Source organism: Seriola dumerili, unplaced genomic scaffold (genome assembly GCF_002260705.1).
Source record: "Seriola dumerili isolate Sdu_G_001 unplaced genomic scaffold, Sdu_1.0 BDQW01000078.1, whole genome shotgun sequence".
Taxonomy (NCBI): domain Eukaryota; kingdom Metazoa; phylum Chordata; class Actinopteri; order Carangiformes; family Carangidae; genus Seriola; species Seriola dumerili.
The window spans coordinates 1,899,114-1,913,270 of NW_019174333.1; the positions used below are offsets into that span (position 1 = coordinate 1,899,114).

At 41.4% G+C, this 14,157-nt stretch overlaps 1 protein-coding gene across 1 annotated transcript in view; it reads right to left on the minus strand.

The window, feature by feature from the left end:
- Positions 1–14,157, minus strand: part of LOC111220907 (NACHT, LRR and PYD domains-containing protein 12-like) — a 42,396-nt gene that overhangs the window by 4,025 nt on the left and 24,214 nt on the right. Inside the window, exons 8-14 of the mRNA XM_022744179.1 lie at positions 13,824–13,997; positions 11,093–11,266; positions 8,421–8,461; positions 5,230–5,292; positions 4,048–4,181; positions 591–646; positions 9–223 (exon numbers count right to left, since the gene is read on the minus strand). Of these exons, the coding sequence (XP_022599900.1) occupies positions 9–223; positions 591–646; positions 4,048–4,181; positions 5,230–5,292; positions 8,421–8,461; positions 11,093–11,266; positions 13,824–13,997 (857 nt within the window). The remainder of the gene's footprint in view (positions 1–8; positions 224–590; positions 647–4,047; positions 4,182–5,229; positions 5,293–8,420; positions 8,462–11,092; positions 11,267–13,823; positions 13,998–14,157) is intronic.

Genomic DNA, 14,157 nt, shown 5'->3' on the forward strand with positions numbered 1-14,157 from the left:
CTGCTCACCATCCTTTGTTTCACAGTGTGGGAGGTGGAGCTCACAGACGGCATCCTCAGGACACTGGATACTAAAGAGCGGCCCTGCAGCCGCCTTGCCAGCTGATTGGAGGAGACTCTCATCCCATTGGACAGTCCTGTAGAGCAGCTCCGCCTCCTGAGCCATAACAAACACCAATCCAGTTGAAGTACACTGGAACCCACCTGGACCAGGACACCTGAACCTGTAGGAGACAGAAGGCTGAATGACGACAACGGACCTGTTAAACCCTGAGAGGACAATCATCCCAAATCAGAGTCCACTTCTCGAGCCCTGGGAGACCAGAGGACGAAGGAGACAAGCAAATATCTGCAAATACAAAATCCAAAGAGGCGATAGAGCTGACCCAGCTGTGATACAGCTGTGCTGTTGTCATCAGAGACTGATGCAGATGTAGGTTCAGATAGTAACACAATGGGCACTGACGGAGAGAGAGGGGGACAACAGCCATCAATGAGACCACCACCAGTCAGAGAGCATCAGGGGATTGCTGTGGCTCAGAAGACAAAAGCTGTGGAGGATGGTGTTAAGTGATTTTATTACATCATTACCTGTATGAGACTTGTGTAGATTCAGTTTGCAGTGCGGGCATGAAGCTTGATGGAGGCTGTGATTCAGAAAGAAACAACATCAGCTGTTTTAATACAAATAAACAAATTGTGTTGAGTGAAGCAAATAAAGTTCTTATACAGTCCACACTGAACTGAAACATCAGTGTACAGGTCAGAGGGAAAATGAAGTCTCAGTCTGGACTGATAGTGTGACACATGCATAAGCTCCCATTATCATTTTTTACAGATTACATCTGAGTGTTTGCTGCAGCAGATTGAGCAGTCTGTGGAGAAAGGCGACTGACGATTATTACAACATTTCAAAAGGTAGAAAAGACATCAAATAGCTGACTTAAAGTTTTATCATTTATGAAAGTATAAATCTATAATTTACTGAAAAGTATCTGAGGAGGATGTTTCTAACACCAACTGTGTGAAGGTAGTTGGTGCCACATAATGTGAAGGTGAATAGTAATCCAGTAGCTAGAATGTGTTTGCTGAGGTTACAAACATGTAACAGACTGAAGCTTAGCAGCATGAGGAGATCCACAAATCACATAGATATTTTCAAAAGACAAAGGCTGTTTAGTTTGTCATTCCCAGGAAACAGTTTCCTTGCTGAGCTGAGGTGGAGGGAGTAGCACAAAGAGGGATTTTCCCATGAAGAACACTAACTTGTGAAGAAATACCACTGCAGTAATTTAAGAACAACCTCACTACAGTTTATAACAGATATTTTGACAGCAGCCATGTTGTCAGACTGCAGACACAAGACCTAAATTTCTGACCTGCCAGAGACTCACTGTCTCACCATCCCTTTACACTCAGCAGCAAACCTTTGCAGTGCTTACTGGAGGTCATGGTCTGATGAAGCCAACAGAACCACATCATCTGTAAAAAGCAGCGAGGTCACCAAACCAGACGCACTCCTTCCCCCCAGCTGAACCATCAGATTCTGACCATGAAAATCACAAACAGGTGACAAGGGACAACCCTGATGGGGGCAACACCAACTGGAAACGTGCTTGACTTCCTGCCAGAAATACAAACACAACTCTCACTACAGTTAAATAAGGACCAGATGGTCAATGTAATGGCCTTGGTACCCCATACCCCCGCAGTGCCCCCCAGGGTAATAAGTCTACATAACAATTGTAGACTGGATGAGCAAACTCCCTTGACCCCTCCAGTAAGCTTGAGAGGGTGAAAAGTTTGTCCACTATTTCACACCCAGGTCGGAGTCTACATTGCTCCTCCAGAATCCGAGGTTCCACAGTCAGTCAGAGGCTCCTCTCCAGTACCCCGGCATAAGCTTTCCCAGGGAGGCTGAGCAGGGGAACACCCCCATATTTGAACCCTCCAGTCCCCCTTTTTAAATAAGGTAACCACCACGTGGTCTGTCAGTCCATAGGCACTGTCCCTGACCTCCATACCTGTCAGCCAAGACAGCTCAACAATGTCCAGAGCCTTCAGCATCTCAGGACGAATCTCATCCACACTTCTGATGTTCATGTGCTCATTGTAGGCGCTGTCAGTGGTGGACAGGCGTCAGCATGGGCACTCTGACCGGTGTGCGGCTACACAGCCCCATATGCAGCAAGCTGCCATACACTGTGTGTTGTGACACCTCTTTTTATCAGAACCACCATTCATTTGTGTTCATTTGTGCTACAGTAGCTGTTCTGTGGGATCAGATAACACAGGCAATCCTTCACTCCCCACACACATCAATGAGCCTTGGGCACCAATGACCCTGTCGCCAGTTCACCGGTTGTCCTTCCTCGGACCACTTTTGGTAGGTACTAACCACTGGAGACCGAACACCCAATAAGACCTGCAGTTTTGGAGACGCTCTAACCCAGTTGTCTAATCATCACAATTTGTCCCTTGTCAAAGTCACTCAGATCCTTAAGCTTGACCATTTCCATTCTAACACATCAGCTTCGAGGACTAAATGTTCTCTTGTGGCCTAATGTATCTCACCCACTAACAGGTGCCATTGAAATGAGATAATCAATGTTATTCACTTCACCTGTCAGTGGTCATAATGTTATGGCTGATTGGTGTATATCTCATCTGGCTTGCGAACACCTCGAGGTCCCACAGGAGGAAGTGGAAAACGTCTCTGAGGAGAGGGATATCTAGATTATATTTGCCTGACCTGCTGCCACTGCGACCCAACTCCAGACGCAGAAATCCAATTTGTCTGTAAGCCAGATCACTGATTGTTCAGGTGATTGATCAGGCTGAGTGATTTCAAACTGATTATCAAAGAAACAATCAATCTCATAGAAATTTGTCCAGATTCGAAAATTATTCAAGATGACATATTAGGAGCAAAAATTGGGCTGAATCTGTACAGTGACTGTTTATCTTAAAGGTCCATATAGTATAAAGGAAGAAGTCCATGTGTTGTGTGATTATAAAGCAGGTCTAGGTTCTATATTAATACTGTGAAAGTATCAAAGTGCTCAGTCCACAGAGAAATTCACACCAGCCAATCAGAGCATCCTCTCCTCTGACTGGCTCACCGACCTGTTGTTACTAGAGCTCCAGAGAAAAGCCTGAGAGAGGAGATGTAAAACTACATTAAGATGGCTTATGGTTCTTAAAACCACAAATATATCTTCTTATGGATCAACACTTCAAATAAAACACAGAAGAAGAGGAAAATATGGGAACATTAAGGAAAGGAAATTGTCAAATTGTTCAGCAACTACTTCTCTATCGCACACTGTAAAACTGTACACAATAGATGCCAAAGAGACACTTTACACATTTCTTTTTCTACACCTAAATCCTCTGAAGCCCATGAAGATTTGATATAACGCTCCAATTAACTGTGTTCATAGCATAGCCTGTCACAGCACAGGCTCAATCAATCAGACTGCAGGATTTGATGTATTACATCTGTATGACTATATGGCTCCAGAATTGGGAGTAAAACAGCTTGTTGAACAAATTACAGAGAATTGGAAAGGGTTGCACACAGAATTACTTTGAGTATGTAGTTAAAGTCTGATACAGCCTGATAATGTACAACACATCTGTCTAGTCTCATCTCACTGCAGAACAGAGGTTTAGGAGATCCTTTGTTCCCACTGCCATCAGGCTATACAACACCTCAGCTAAAGGAGCTGTTTTTATTATAATTATAATTATTATTATTATTATTATTATTATCAATAATGAGCTAATGGACACATGAATTTCCCCAGGTTAAATAAAGTATCTATCTATCTATCTATCTATCTATCTATCTATCTATCTAGTACTAAACTATGGATCCGTTTCTACGGTGAAGACCTCATCATCTGTTCCTCTGAACAAAGGGGTGAAGAAGTTGCCAGCTACAGCAGATATTTGTTGAATCTTTGAATATTACTGATAATATACTGATGTGTTTTGAGCCCTTAAATCTGTCTGGAACATCAGGGCACAACATTTTTTCTCTCACCTTCACCAGCTTTGTGTGGTCCTCAAACACATCCAGCTTTGTGTCACCCTCCGACACATCCAGCTTTGTGTTGCCCTCCGACACATCCAGCTTTGTGTCTGTTGCGTTTGGGTCCAGTTTGACATCAGAGTCACCTGATGGGAGGAAAAGACACACAGCAGACATCAGACATCAGAAATCAGCTTTTCCTGTTCCTCTTCTCCTCCGAGTCCAACAGAAGCAGTTCTCTTGTCATCCCTTTCCTCTCAGGTGCCCCTGCTTCTCTATTGGCTGTGTATCAACCTAAACGACGTATCCAAATATCTGTTACTGAGTCAACTTACTCTATAATATAGCTGTTTGTAGCTATTCAGTGAAACTCACCAGCTGCTGCAGCCACATGTTGTTTTTGTATACACGCTCTGATAACAGCCTATGTACAGTAGAAAGTCAAATCGGGACAGAATGATTATGAGCTTTTCCTCCATGTCAGCAGTTCATTTGTTTTATCTATCAGTGTCTTGTTCTGGGAATCAGATGCAATAACACAAGGATGCAGTTGGGCTTATTACCAGCCAGTGAAAACATCATGGCTGGTACTGTTTTCACCTTGAAAACCTGTGTGTGTGTGTGTGTGTGTGTGTGTGTGTGTGTGTGTGTGTGTGTGTGTGTGTGTGTGTGTGTGTGTGCATGCGTGCGTGTGTGCACCAGAACAGCGGCACAAGATATGGTCACAAAACTTTACAGGTGTGTAGTTGAATTCAAAATGAAGTCAGAGTTCAAAGATGGGTGTGGTCCAACCCATGACTACTGCGTACTAATATCATAACATAGTAATAACTGCCGAGTACTTATGTCATAATGTAGTAATAACTGCCGAGTACTTATGTCATAATGTAGTAATAACTGCCGAGTACTTATGTCATAATGTAGTAATAACTGCCGAGTACTTATGTCATAATGTAGTAATAATGTAGTAATAACTACTGACTAATCATAGGTCTGAATGTCAACATGCTGACAGACCTTGCAGCTGCTGTGATGGTCTCTAGTTTAATGTTTGTGGATGACAGACCTGCAGCGACACTTTGGCTCAAAGTCTGTTTTCTCTGTAAACAACACAGACGTTCCTCGAACACACAGGCCATTATTACAAAAGCACAATCATGTTGGTCCATGTGATGTTTCGACAGCTGTTCTTACCTTTATTTAATGATGACCGATCCTCTGAGCACAAATCTTCTTCAGCAGCAGGCTGCACACTCACTGAGGATATTTACAAATCATTTGATAAAAATTCATGTATTGCATTTTCTTTAAAAACATTATTATAGAAAACATGAAAAATATCAGGTTCATTCTGACCACAGCTGCAGTCTCATATGCACCTGCTGACAAATATGACTTTCGTCCACTTTTGGCTGAATGTGTTCCTGACTCCATAAAAATCCAGCAGGTCTCTGACACGTTTCATACTTATTTAGACAGAAATCCATAATAAACACTGAGTCTCACATTTACTCAGTTGTAGTGAGTGAAATGATCAGCATGAATGAACCTGACTCCAACATCCAACTGCTCACCTGTTCACATTCCCATGTCATCCCCACCTGCTGACGCTCTGCCTCTCATTTTCTCCTCTGCCCTTCAGTGTATAAAAGTAGCTCAACTAAACTAAAAGTAAGATGCTGGACAGTATGTCTTAATCCAATAAAACATTAACATGGATATTCTTCCAATACTGATGGATCTCCACATCGCAAACTGAAAATCACATATAAAACTAGGAAATTCCAGGGAAATTTTGAGTGCCACGGGGGCTACTGCCGGGATGAGTACATTACTTATTTCCAGTGTTCAAAAGCCACCCTGATCATATTCTGGTTTTGAGAAATGTCTTGATATAAAAGACTCTGATATAAAACAATGTCACATCCCTCCACCATGTATTATGTGGGAAATATCTCATATTCTGTGTTGTTTTTATTAATAAAACAAGAGGCAACATGTCTTCAAACTGGCATTTAAAGGGTTAAAATCCTGAAAACTAATAAACATTTGGTAGGTTTGAGCAGAACTGAAGTGGTTTAAGAGATGTATGCAAAAAAAGGCAGAACAAAATATTGATATATGATGATTTTATAGCATTTTCTTTGTGTGTCCTTTTTTGGACGCGAGGAACCCCAGAGGGTACAAAATGTGTTACCGTGTATAATAGACTTAGACATAGACAGTAACTGACATTAGATTTTAAGAATATGTCAAAAAAGACACTTTCTTGCAGAAATCCATACCTTCAGCTGTAACACAGCCAAAATGATCAGCTAATCAAAAAAGAAAAGTGAGAAAATGTCCCCTGAGAGTTAATAAATCCCATGAACTGCTAATTTAAATTACCACTATTATGTTTTTTTCTGTGCTAAATTTAACATTACTGGGGAGGAGAGCAACGCGACTAGAAGTGACAGCGAGAGAGGGCTAGTAGCTTCTCCTCTCCTCTGTCTCAGCAGAGACCGTCACAACTTCATTCACTCATTCAACAAAACAAAAAGAGAAGCAAACAAAGGAAGCAGTTAAATGGACTTACATATTTAAGACCTAACTAAATGTAATTTAAGACCTAACATGCGGCTAATGTAAAGCTAGCGGAGCTTGGAGAGTTGGTTATCTGGTTGCTAGGCGCACGCACGCACGCACACAGGTCAGGAGCTGCCGTTGCCATGGCAATGTGAAAATCTGCCCAGAATTTGGCTTCTACATGGCTTCAAACAACTGCAAAATATGAGAAAAACCGTTACTTCTTTTCAAAAACCGAAAAGACCGTGACAGACACTGAAGCCAGAAGTCTCTATTTTATTCAGATATTCCTTAAAATGAGTGAGTAAGCTCAGTGCGAAGACAGAGTGAGATTCTTTTGAAAAAAAAAAAGACGATTACATTAGGTGTCAATGAGAGTGAGACAGGTATTGCTGCAGGACTCGGCACCCCCGTTTAAATTTTGTGCAGACCCTGCCTGTCAAAGTTACATTTTATGAATCCCAACAACTATGTCTACATTTTCAGAAAGAATTATTTGTCTCCTTTTTACGGTTTGGCCGTGAGCTCGAGTTAAAAATAAAAATAAAGGTTATTTTTTTACTGCTTCACGCACTCTAGCCAACTGACGCTTTCACTCTAACTTTGAAGAAAAAGTGATTTGCACTCCTCCTTTGAGTGCTCATAGTTTGAAAAGTTTACAAGTTATGTAAAAACAGTTCCCATGTTTTGAGAGAGCAGAAGTTTTCCTCCGTTTTATAGTTTGAATCACATTTCTACGTGCAGGTATGAGAGAGCTGGGTGACTCAGAAAAAAGGTGAAAATTTTGTAGAAAAAAGGTGAAATTTTGTGGGTTTCTAAAGAAAATTCCAATGCATTCCTTATGCGTTATTTATTCCCAGTTTTTTGGGAATAACTTTGGGAAAAATTGGAATTTTAACACCAAAAGTCATAGCACCCCTTTCGGGATTAAGACGCACGTTTTGATGTATATATTACTGGGGTTTTCTCAAAGCTGCGGGATGAGGCACTCCTGTACAGCTAGAATAGCTGAGAGGAGTGCCTCGGAGCTCAGCACCCGTGGCACTAATAATCCAAATATAATATTCAAAAGGTTTCATGCAATGAACATCTGTTCCACTGTTATATATCACCACCTCACAAATCTAAAACTAAATCTTGTTGAACATGTGTGGATCTTGTGTTTGTATCTTTTAATTCCAGTTTGCTTAAAATCTTTAACCAACTGAAATCTATAAAATGATAAAGCAACATGTAATACAGGATTATTACTCAGCAGCCCAGTGCAGAGAATACTGACAGGACTGCCAAAACCACTGCAGTCTCACACTGAACTCAGATCAGTCCAAGTCAGGAGATACACTAAACATCAAGTTACCCACAACAGTCCTGTTCCAGGACTAAGATTTAACTAGCACACAGTAGTTCTTCATCCTGTTGCTTCACACTTAAATATGATCATAGTTCACTCATCAGTGTTTCGTCTTTTCTGAAGTACTGCAGTGTTTCAGTACTTTGAAACATTCTCATGTCACTCTGCAAACAAAGTCTATTCATTTTCCTCCATCTCCAGATGACCATGTGGTTCATACTGCTGTCATCTCAAGCATTCATATGCACATAAACTCTGTCCTTCAAATCCTGTTCAGACACTAAGGATCCAGATTCCCTCAAAGCAAACACAGCCTCTAGTTCTTTTAGAAATTAGACACATTTTTCAGAGCTCCAACCAAGTCTTTTGAAAAGTCAATTCATAAATATGTTGGTGATGAAATGAGCCTCATCTTACAGTCAGACTGTATTGACGACAGGTGGTGAATAGGAGTTTCAGTACTCACAGGTTTTGTCTCTGGAAGCTTTCATCAGCCTGCTGTTGACCCTGTAGAGACAAACACAACCACAACAGTTACAGAGTGAGTGGAAAATAATCAGGTTTTGAACCTCACAGTGATGATCCCAGATCAGTCTCACCCAGCTGAAAATTAAGTGATCCAGTATCAATGAGCCTGATCAGTGGGTTGGTTAGTTAGTGAACCGGTATCAACTTGAGCTTTACAGTCTCACTTTTAAGCACGTTACCATAGTATCACCATGGTAACCAGCAATGGATCAGGTTAGGTTTAAACATAAGATCAAAATGTATAGACAAGCTTTCAACATAAACAACATGAACACAAGGAGACTGGACAAGCTGGTCAAAAAGGCTGGGTCTGTGCTTGGCAGGAGTCTGGATTCACTCAGGACTGTTGTGGAGAGACGCATTCAATGTAAAATGGAGGCCATCTTGGACATTACCAGCCATCCTCTCCATAACATTCTAGCAGGACAGAGCTGCAGCTACAGCTGCAGCAAACATCTCATCTCACTGCGCTGCAGAACAGAGAGGTTCAGGAGATCCTTTGTTCCCACTGCCATCAGGCTATACAACACCTCAGCCAAAGGAAGTGGACTAATCTAGTTATTATCATTTATTTATTATTAACTGTTTTTATTATTATTATTATTATTATCAACAATGAGCTAATGGACATATGAATTTTCCCTGAAGGATAAATAAAATATTGATCTATCTATTTATTTCAGGTTCTTCTTTCCCCCGTGAGATTTTATATACGTTGCCTTTTACGTACAGTTACATGGTACTGCTGCCTCCTGGCTCATCATCATGTGACTCTCTTTGTCATTGGATGTTTCACCACTTGTCAAAACATCGTCTGAAGGGTGTACTGGCCGGGTTGATCAGGCCCAACCTGAGCCAGGTGGCTTGACCATTGCTCCTCTCTCTGTGGCCACAGCCATTCTGACACTACCTCCTCCTCTTCCAACGTGCTGCAGATCTTCTTCTGCGGAGGGACTGCCCTAGGACACCTCTCGCTTCAAACTCCATGTGCAGGCACTTTGCTCTTCACCAGTGGCTGGCATTTACACAGCCTCCTTCATGCACTCATCCCATGGTGCTCTCAGCTGCAGCATCACGATGGTCTTAGCTGTTCTGGACCAGATCCTTTGGGAAGGTGAGGAGGCCTCTTGCTGAGCTTCCTGGATTTCCCTTCAGCTTAATCCACCTGACATCAGCACTTGTCTGATGAGGAACTTGAGCTTGGTCTCTGAGCTGTAGATATTGATACTGCTGAAGCTCTTTAGTACGCCGAGGCACCTTCTCTTTCACCATCTCTACTGCTGTTACAAGGAGGTCATACTCAGGCAGTTCACACAGAAGCCTCGGCAAAACTCCATGCTGATAAGAGCATGCTTTGTATTTCTCTGGTAGGTTGCTCTTGTCCACTCTTTGTACCGAGTCCTCTGCCTGACCCACCACCACCCTGACTCTCACAGTATCATGCCATCAATGCCTTTTAATTAACTTCTTATTTGTATGTATCTATAAACCTGATTATTTGGTATGTCACAGAAACATTTTCATAAGAGTCCATCTCATAATCAGTAATCATTTGCCAGAATCAAACCAGCAAGCATTAAAGACAGTATCTTCTCTGTTTGGTCTAAATTCTGGAACCCTGATATTCTCATGTCAGTGTTTTAAAACCTCCACTAAAATGGTTTCTCCTGCCTCTGTGTCGGCCTCTGCCTTTCAGACATGCACTGTAGTTCATGTTTCCGTTGTCCCGTTTGCTTCTTTAGATCAGCCACCTCCTGTTTTCCTTTGCTCATGAAGTATTTTAATTTCGTTTGAAAACCTTTGTGATTTCTCTGTACATGTTGTCGATGTAGGATTCCTCCATGTTTGCCCGTTTACGTCAGAGGCTCTTGTTTCTATCTTCATCTCTGTGATTGAAACCAGAACCAAGATTCTTTCCTAAGTCTTGTTGATCATATCTGGATCAGAAAGTTGTTTTAATAGTTTTAGGTGGAGGTTTTGGGCGGACATGGGCACTTAGACCACCGTCTTCTCTCCCTCACGACTGGAAACTAAGTCCTCTGTTGTCTCCAGTCAGAATAAACCTTAAATCATCCTCTCACTGCTGTGCAGTCTGTACAGTCTGAGCTCAATGCTTTTACAGGTAATAATGACGACTGTAGATCCAACCACATTTCTACTTCATTCATAACATGCAGTGGTTTTTCGTTCATTTACCATGGGTTACTTAGCCAGATGCTAACAGGTAGAATCACATCAAACTGGACAGAAAATGTGTCAGAGCATCACCTTCACACCACACTTCACACCTCCATTTAATTTGACTTTAATGTGAATGCAGTATTTTGTCCATGTTGGGATCCTGTCTAAGCGGTGACAGTCTTTTTCCAGAGAGCCGATTGGCTGTTCATAAGTCTTAGCCGTGCAGCATAGATTATTATGTTAATCAATCCCTGTCACCTTGGTGATCTACATGCCACCATGTCACCGTTCTCCTCTTACAGCTTGATTGAGGAAAGCAGCCACTGAGAAGGTTGGAGGTTTACAGGAAACACTGGATCTTTGCTCTGATACTGTGTTTAGTGCAATACTGCTGAGAGCAGCATGGACTGACCCCAACACTCTACTGACCTCAGACTCTCCAGTCTACAGTCTGGACTCTCCAGAAAACCACACAGATCCTTCACTCCTGAATCCTGCAGGTTGTTGTAGCTCAGGTCCAGTTCTCTCAGATGGGTGGGGTTGGACTTCAGAGCTGAGGCCAGAGGAGAACAGCTGATCTCTGACAACCAGCAGCGACTCAATCTGAATTGTGAATAAAAGATGTAGATAAAATCAATTATAATCAATCAGATATGTCCTAATCAATGGTCTTAGTCTAAAATGAATAGAGGGACTTTGTCCTTCTGTCAGTCATACACCTCTTCATGTCAACAGATTCATCACATGCTGCTGACCTCAGAACAGTCTATCAATATAGAATCAATACCTGATCAGACATGTTGGACTAAAAACTGCCTATAACACTTTTATTCATGACTGAACTGGATTTTTAAAGATCCAGTCCTGATCCAATAAAAAGGTCTTGCTTGGTCCTGGTCTCAGGAAATCCAAATCTAAACACATATTAAACTGAACACAAACTGTTTTCATCCATAATTACAGATGATTTAATGAAAACTTGAAAAAAAATTTTTGGTGCATTGAAAACAGCTGAGGAAACTTCACAATACAAGATTTACACTTAATGGACTGAACCTTTTAAAACAAACACACACACACACACACACACACACACACACACACACACACACACTGGACATTTTCTACAGTGTATAGAAAACATGAGTCCTCTGACTGAGAGAAATACCAGTGTCTGAGTTCTGAAGGTTGAACTGAAGTGAACAGACATTATTCATGACAACTGAGTGAAATGAGCTGAAACTGAAGAATCATTCTCAGTCTGAGAGAAGAACAACTGGAAACATGAGACAACAACTATTTCAAATGTCATTCATTCATTAAAAGTGCAATGTATAAGATCTGGCCAAATCTGACCAGAATTTTAGTCAATAGTATGTGAAGGAGCCACTGTGATGATGTCACGACCAAGACCACCATTTATTCTGAAATATACTGAAATAAGCATGCTAACCAACTAGCCTCGTCCTGGACTGTGTTGTAATACCACCTAGACACACTAGATGCTGTGTGAGTTAGTGTAGCATCTAGTCTGCCCTCAGTCCCATGGAGAAGAAGAGCTTCCTCCTGAGCTTTGACTTACGCTACAGCTCCCAACCAAAAAAAAAAAAAAAGCTGCTGACGAGCATCACAGAAGCACAGAGATGGATTAAGCGCCCAGAAAACAATCCTTATCTCCATCCCAAATAACCGCTCCGAGAAGATACCACATTCAATGGCAAAGAATGAAAACACGGATGAATCTTGGTGTGTTTTCCCACTGCTGGAGACAGCTCCGGGCGAGTAAAGAGATGTGGTTTGATGCGGAGCTTCAACTTTTGTGTTAGACTGGTGAGTAACATGTAATGTTGGTCTGTAGCAAAAAGTATCATTAGTGCAAATGACAAACCATACTGACAAACACTTCAAGTGGCATAAATGTATGATGTTGACATTTTAGTGATTTAGTAGAATTTAGCCTGTTCCTGCGGCTGTTGTCCAGATAGATGCATCAGTAACCTTTTTTTACAAGTAAGACAAAGAAACTATTTGATCCAGAACCAGCAGGTTCAGGATCCACTGCCTAGTACTGTATTTATTTTAGCATATTCATATCTATCATTACTATTTATTATACACACACAACAGACCTAACATGTTTGAATATAAAGAACTTTTACAATCCAAACTAATTGTCTATATATATGCCTATCACATGTTTGTTTGTATCAGGACCAGAATTCCAGTCCAGTCATCCCCAGTGATGGACCAGCACCTGCCTTTTCTTCTGCATCTGGGCTCATCAATCAACAACCACATTACAGTAACACCTTGGAGTATTATCCCTGCACAGAACACATATTGTCTATACTGTGATCTTTTGCACATCCTGCTCAGCAGGCCTTTATTCTATAGTACAGTAGAGAGACAGGAAATGGGGAGGCAGAGAGAGGGGGAATGACATGCAGCAAAGGGTGTCCGATGTGGGACTCGAACCGGGGCCAACTGCAGCGAGGACTGTAGCCTCTACACATGGGGAGCCTGCTTAGACCACTATGCCACACGACTATGCCCACTATGCCTCAGCAGGAGTTTTATCAACACTTTTGTACATTGTTTTTTTTCATAGTTTTAGTTTTTCAATATGTGTATCTATGTTTTTTTTTTTTTGACTGTTGCAGTATTTTATGTTTTTAATGTTATTTCCTGTTAATATGTTTATTGGATACTGCACCAAACACCAAGCCAAATATCTTGTAAGTAAAAACCTTCCTGGCAATAAACCTTATTTTCTGATTCTGCCTTTGTGGTGATGTCATCATCCCTTCCTCATGCTGCTGTAGCCTGACACCCATGTGTCATGCAGTATCCTCTTACCTTCATATTTTTTATAGGTAAATAAAAACATACTGTTTGTATTACAAGTACTCATAATTTGTTTCAGTGCTATCAACCATTTTAACTATCAACAATAAATGCACATATAAATAATAAATTATAAGGAACATGGGGAAAACAACAACATGATTAACTGGACAGGGGCAAATAGGTGGAATGCTTCCCCCTATAGAGGTGCATCAAGTAGCACGATCTTACACATTATACCTTTAAATCAAAGTGAATGACTCAAGTTATGTGTCAAGATTAATTAGGTTCAGTTGTGGGATAAAGATGATCTGACCTCAGAGTCTCCAGTCTACAGCCTGGACTCTCCAGAAAACCACACAGATCCTTCACTCCTGAATTGTGCAGGTAGTTGTCACTCAGGTCCAGGTATCTCAGATGGGAGGGGTTGGACTCCAGAGCTGAGGCCAGAGAAGCACAGCTGATCTCTGACAAACTGCAGTCCCTCAACCTGAATAAAGAATAAAAAATGTGAGTTTAGGGGACAAAGTTCCTGCTTGAAAGAGTTCAGTGTTTCATCATCTGTTCAGAGCTGAAGAAAGTTTAGAAATAGAAGTTTAGAAAATGTAAACTCAAACACCTGAACCAACAGGATGCAGGTTAAAAACAGA